Raw genomic sequence first — 6513 nt, 5'->3', positions numbered from 1 at the left:
AGCACCTCCACATCTGACACATATCACAACTCTATCCTGTCCAATGATATCTGCAGGTCCCTTCCATTCTGCACAGTCCACTCTTTTGTTGTCCACTTTGTCTCAGGTTTTATCATTTTCAAAATTAACCTGTCTATGGAGTGCTCTCCGTATTCGGTCTGAACACCCGGCTTCAGTAAATGCTCTTCTTGGAGTGTGCAGCGCTGGAATATGTGCTCCTCTGACACACTCCTAGTGGTGCGTTCTAGGGCGGGTGGTCTGTCCACGAGAACACAAGGAAGGTTTGGATTTCGGCCAAACACTGGCTGATATGAGCTGTCCCCATAAATATTGTGCATGGTATTCTTTACCATTAGTGCCCCGTGGCGCTAATCTGGCACTAACCAGTCACATCCAGTATTATTTATCACTTTCTGTATAATTTCTGTGAGTGACTGATTGCGTCTCTCAGGTAGTCCATTACCCCAGGGACTATATGCAGTGGTGGTCTTTGTTTCAATGTTAAAATTCTCTGCCATCTCTCTGATTCTCCACCATTATCACTAAGTACTTTCTGATGAGCTTGATGTACTCTTATCTGAGAACGAATGAATGAATTGTGTCACAATTTCTGATGGTCTCTTTGTCTTTACAACACTTCCTGCACTGAAACGTCTGAAGGTGTCAATGATGTGAAGACCCCGTCCTTCTATTTGACATTCATGTCAGTCTATAGCCGACAAAACGCTAAATATGACAGCTTTAATAGACCTGCCATTGCTGTGTCCAAACATGATGGTGCCATGTAGATAAAGTGTTGTCATATCTACTTGCTGGGACTGAAATGTATGCCAATCCCATTTAATGTAGGTCTGCAGTGCACTTTGATCACATCTGAATTGTCTGATTTGGAATTTTAAACTGTGAAGCAGAGAAGGAAATCAAGAGAAAAATGTGTATTTGACCCAAACCTCATGGAGGGCACTGTGACCCTGAAGTGTACTCATTATTTTTACTGACTTTATGAAGTTAATTCTACACTTTTATTTTCACAGGACATTCCTATTTCACTTGGCCATACACTGAGGCATCTAATGGTCTCCAGCTCAGGGCTGTCTGTGTGAGAATTGAATCTGAGAAGAGAAGGGAAGACACTTTAAGAGAGAGAAGAGTTTACCACACAGCATGGCCTCTGCCAAAGAAAATGGTGTTGATGAAAGAACGGTGGACATTAAAGAAGAGGACAGTGAACGGCTCACAACAGAGGATATGTGTGTGAAGCTGGAGGATCACGACGAAAGAAATTCAGTTTTTAAAGAGGAGGAGGAGTGCAAGGAGGTGACTGCTGCCATTAAAGCTGAGGATTTGAATGATTTCTCTGTTGGTCTTGAACTTCAAAAGCATGAAACTGAGGATATTTTCAAGCAAGATGCCTGTGAAGAACCTCCATCCACTTTACAGACCTGGTCCACTAATACAGGATCACTGGCTGCACAGGAGAATTCTGCAGAGCTGAAATCAGAGTTTTCAGAGTCTGAAGAGAAAATCACAGAGGAAAATGGGAGAGAAGGAGAAGAGTCACCTGGGAGTGCTGGAATAAGTGAGTAATATGATTAAATATAAAAGAAAGAGAGCGTTTATAAATTCTAATGGTGTGTGCTTTGATGTTTTAATAAGATTAAAGTGAGAGTGAAAAACACCGTTAATTTAACTTGGATAAAGACCACCTGCTCGGGTGCAAGACAACAAACAACAGGTTACCTAATTAATGATAAATTAGAATAACTTGGGTGAATAAGAATAAATCTAAAGTTTTGAGCGCATAACTTGAACATCATGAAGATCTGACTGAAGCTGGTAACGTATGTTAGGCCAACAGCGCATTACGTTCAGTGAGAATATCAAAAGTCATATTTTGTTAAAGACATGTAAATTTCTTAAACTGTATGGCAGTTAAGGCAGAAATGTCCACAAAAAGAAATAAATAAGTAAGAATAAAATCCTCAGCCCTGTGCAATAAATAAGAGTGAATTTGCTCAAGCCAGTGCACACTTAATATGTGCCTCATCTTTCTAATGGTAATCTCGTGCACTTTGACGTTCACGGTGAAAAGAGCTACCTGTACGAGCCATGAGGACATTCAGGGGTTCTCAGGGTCTTCTTTCAGCATCTTGTGTTTTGCTGTCAGCCTGATCTTGCTGGGGCAGCATGGCCTGGACAAATTGGCAGTGGTGTGAAATCTTCACTTGGAGATGATCTTGGGTCCTTACATCTCTCACCGTCACATCAGGTCAATTTGGAGTCACCACTCCACTTCCTCTGCATGTTTATGGGGTTGAGGTGAATAACCAGAAACGCCATTCAGAGCCCCTTTGTAGAACAACTGTGGGCAGGATTTGACCCCAGGACAACTGAGCACCCATTCCATTAGGACCTGCTGATATCAATAATAACAATACTGTTTTTCTTTTCTTTTTTTTAAAGTAATAAATGTATTTCTAGCCTTTCATAAACTTCTTATTTCATATTAAAGTGCTACTGCTTACAGCATACACGAAGAACGTTTACCCATAATGCACACATAATGAAAAAAAACAAATGACATGTCTTAATCATACTCCACATTTCTAATCAAATAAAATGTTCAATTAGATATTTGTAGCCATCTACCACGACAAGAAGAAAAACAAGACAGTCTTGGTGAACGCTTCAGGTTCTTATCTAAGAATATAAGCATCTCTGCATGTTCTGAGGAGTCTGGTCCGCTTGTCATCCATGATGTGTGCTGTGTACTGAACAGACCCTCGCTGTCCCCACTCGTATAAGGAGGTCACAAGTAGGACCATGACTTTTATTGGTCCTCCAGAATGCCAGTGGCCCAGAATCTCTTGTGGTATAAGGTTTACAGAGATAAAGATTCACCTCTGATGCTGCTGACTCAAATATCATTTTGATCTTCATTGACAGTTTCTTCATGCATTCTGCAGTTCTGTTGGCAGGGAGTTTCTTTGGATCTCTCGGCTGTCGTCTGTCGCTCCAACTGCATCTGTGTGATCGAGACACCGGCACTAAGGAGACTATACGCTTGAGATTTGCAATAATCTGTGAAATATTTGACCTTGTACCATTATTTAATTTGGGGAAAAAATCATTATGATGATGATATCTGTTACAGAATTCATAACTGTATAGTGACTATTCACACTCAATGATTATTATGCATTATTAATATTGTTTTATTAGGACTAAAAACTAGGCTCGTACCATTCTACCCAACAAGTAAATAAGAGGGCTGATTGCAGTTTCTAAGTAATCGATGTCCACTTGATATCGATTTATATTTTTGTACCAGCTCAGTGAAACTCTACATCTGTTTCCTCCCATCTACCTACAAATTCACTGAAAGGCTAATAAAAGGGATTTTAGTCAAAACATCTGTTAATTAATTATATAAATAAATCAGTCAACAAACACTCACTGGCAGATGGAATTGTGGATCTAAATTATCTAGAAGGTGACATCTTCCAGAACTGAAAGTGGCTGGTTGTCCAGGCTTACAAATTCCACTGTTTTTGCTGTCACAGTAAGTCTTTGGCGTTCTTGCTGTCAGTATCATAAGTTCGAGTTTTCTAAGTGCTGCCATTATTGGAGGCCGAGTGAGAGTAGACGACTGAGCTAGACTAAGCTTGCAGGTCGCCTCAGACTTTGAACAGCTCGTTCTTCACACCAGTCCTTTTTCTGTTGACTTCTCATATGTTGAATAAGGTTTGTATTGTTGAAAGTGTTAGCACAGAATCCTCCATGAGTGACTACTTTTTGCACAAATATTACATGAAGAAAATAAAACTGTTAGACTGTTGAGGACGTGTTTCTGTATTTTGGTAATGTTGGAACTTTGTCATGCATGCTTTTTATCATTCAAGATCAAATGTTAAGATCAGCTAATTTGCTGATCATCGGTCAAGTCATTTGGAGTGAAAATCGGCTGATTTTGATTTGTGATCAATTGATAAGATCAGGCCTGTCTTTCACATGTAAGAGAAAGGTGAAGAAATTGCACGGATAGCAGCAGAACATGTAAAGACCACACACGGAGTGGCCACACCATAAATGGCACCTCATTGTGAGGAAGAAACTCCAATCAGTGTGCCACCACTTTACTTGTACTGTGTCATTTATTTTAAAAGGCGGGTAGTGGTTAGGAATTTGGACATCAAACCCTGAAGTTGCAGGTGTAAATTCAGCTATTGGCACCATGTGACAACAAGCAAGTCACATGTCCTGCCTGTGCTCCAGTTGGAAGAACAAGAGAAATGTAACCAATTGTGTATTAAATGTTTTAAGTCAACTTGGATAAACTTGTCAGGGAAAAAAAAATAGTTAAAATGTTTGTGTTATTTCAGATGTACAGAAGAATGGCATCTTCTCTCCACCTTCATTTGGTCACCCCTCTCTTCAATACAATGAGAACGGTATGAAGAAATCAGCAAGAGGATCAGAGAACCAGACAGCAGCCTATATGCAGTGCAGTTCTCTCCCTGCTACTGGAGCAACACAGACAGAAGCCATCAAAACTGATAGACAACAAGTAGAGAATGAAATCCAGATTCATACTGGAAAAAAATGTTGTTTGGAATGCGGCAAACGATTCACATACAAAAGTGATCTTAATAGGCATATGAAGATTCACACGGGAGAAAAATCTCATTATTGTTCAGAATGTGGTAAGTCGTTCTCATGTATAAGCTATCTTCAGAAACACAGAAGAATCCACACAGGACAAAAACCTCATTGCTGTTCAGAATGTGGCAAGTCATTCTTAAGGAGAAGCAGTCTTCAGAGTCACAGACGAATCCACACAGGAGAAAAACCTTATTGTTGTCCAGAATGTGGTAAATTGTTCTCCTGGAGTAGTGAATTTGAGTCGCACAAAAGAATCCACACAGGAGAAAAACCTTATTGTTGTCCAGAATGTTTTAAATCATTCTCAAGGAGAAGCAGTCTTCAGAGTCACAGAAGAATCCACACAGGAGAAAAACCTCATTGCTGTCCAGAATGTGGTAAGTCGTTCTTAAGGAGAAGCAGTCTTCAGAGTCACAGATTAATCCACACTGGAGAAAAACCTCATTGTTGTCCAGAATCTGGTAAATCGTTCTCATGGAGAAGTGAACTTCAGTGTCACAAAAAAATTCACACAGGAGAAAAACCTCATTGCTGTTCAGAATGTGGTAAGTCGTTCTTAAGGAGAAGCTATCTTCAGAGGCACAGAAGAATCCACACAGGAGAAAAACCTCATTGTTGTCCCGAATGTGGTAAATTGTTCTCAATGAGAAGCACTCTTCAAAGTCACAGAATAATACACACAGGAGAAAAACCTCATTGCTGTTTAGTATGTGGTAAATTATTCTCAACGAGAAGCAGTCTTCAGAGACACAGAAGAATCCACACAGGATAAAAACCTCATTATTTTCCAGAATGTGCCACACAATTTTCTGACAAACGCAGTTTTTAAAGGCACATAGAAATTGATACTGGAGAGAAGCCATATTGCTGTTGTCAATGTGGAAAAAAGTTTTAAAAATTAGCTCATTTCAAGTAAACACACAAACTCCCAGTAAAGCGAAAATGCAGTATGTATGTTCTGAATCTTGCAAATGTTATACAAGCTAGAAAGGTCTTTATCCACATGCCAAAATCCATACTGAAGAAAAATCTCATTGCTGTTCTGAAAGTTAGAAACGATTCTTATATTTAAGCATAATTCAATGCCACATCAGAACTCATACTAGAGATAAACCTTATTGTTGCCCTGAATTTGATAAGCAGTTCTCACAACAAAGCATCATAAAGTGTTACATCAGATGTCACACCAGAGAGAAACCTCACCTTTGCTTGGAATGTGGCAAACAATTCCCACACATTAATTCTCTGTATAAGCATACAAAAGTTATACTGGAGAGAAGCCTTACTTACAATTGTACTGAATGTGGAATGTTATTCTCGTATAACAATTCCTTCACATTCATAAAATAATTCATTCTGGTTAGAAACAAAGCTGTTCTGACTGTGGCAAGCTTTTCTCAGACCGCACAACTCCTAAAGACCACATGAGAATTCCCTCTGGAGATAAAGCTAATTGCTGTCCAGATTATGGCAAATGATTCTCAAGTCCAAACGCACTTAGTTGCCACAGAAGGATCCACACTGGAGAGAAACAGTACACCTTTTCTGAATGTGGTAAAGGGGAATTGGTCTCGTCTGATGCGAGAGATGGACGTCTGAAGTGGAGCTCGGCTAGCAGCGGTGTTATTTTTCATATTATTTGCTTATTATCCTGAGATCCTGCATTTATTCAATCCAAGGAGACTGCTACAGTATATATGTAAGCATATATAAACATGGCCAGCAAGAAAGGGGGTCCGAAAGAAAAGAAAACTAAAGCTGCACCCAAGCCAAGATTAGCAAGCCCTAGCTCAAGATACTGCCTTTCAGAGAGAGACCTACAACAGCTGGGCGAAAGTACAGACTCTTCGG

The 6513-nt window shown here is 39.8% G+C and overlaps 1 protein-coding gene across 1 annotated transcript; it reads left to right on the top strand.

Moving 5' to 3' along the window:
- The first annotated feature begins 1013 nt into the window (after positions 1-1013).
- LOC120521466 (zinc finger protein 436-like) lies at positions 1014-6252 on the top strand. The gene is made up of 2 exons (XM_039743063.1): positions 1014-1579; positions 4383-6252. Exons 1-2 carry the CDS (start codon positions 1165-1167, stop codon positions 5432-5434), a joined length of 1467 nt encoding a protein of 488 aa, XP_039598997.1. The 5' UTR covers positions 1014-1164; the 3' UTR covers positions 5435-6252.
- The last annotated feature ends 261 nt before the right edge of the window (positions 6253-6513 follow it).

The sequence above is a fragment of the Polypterus senegalus genome, unplaced genomic scaffold (assembly GCF_016835505.1).
Source record: "Polypterus senegalus isolate Bchr_013 unplaced genomic scaffold, ASM1683550v1 scaffold_5510, whole genome shotgun sequence".
In the NCBI taxonomy this organism is placed as follows: Eukaryota; Metazoa; Chordata; class Cladistia; order Polypteriformes; family Polypteridae; genus Polypterus; species Polypterus senegalus.
This window is presented reverse-complemented; position numbering and strand designations above follow the sequence as displayed.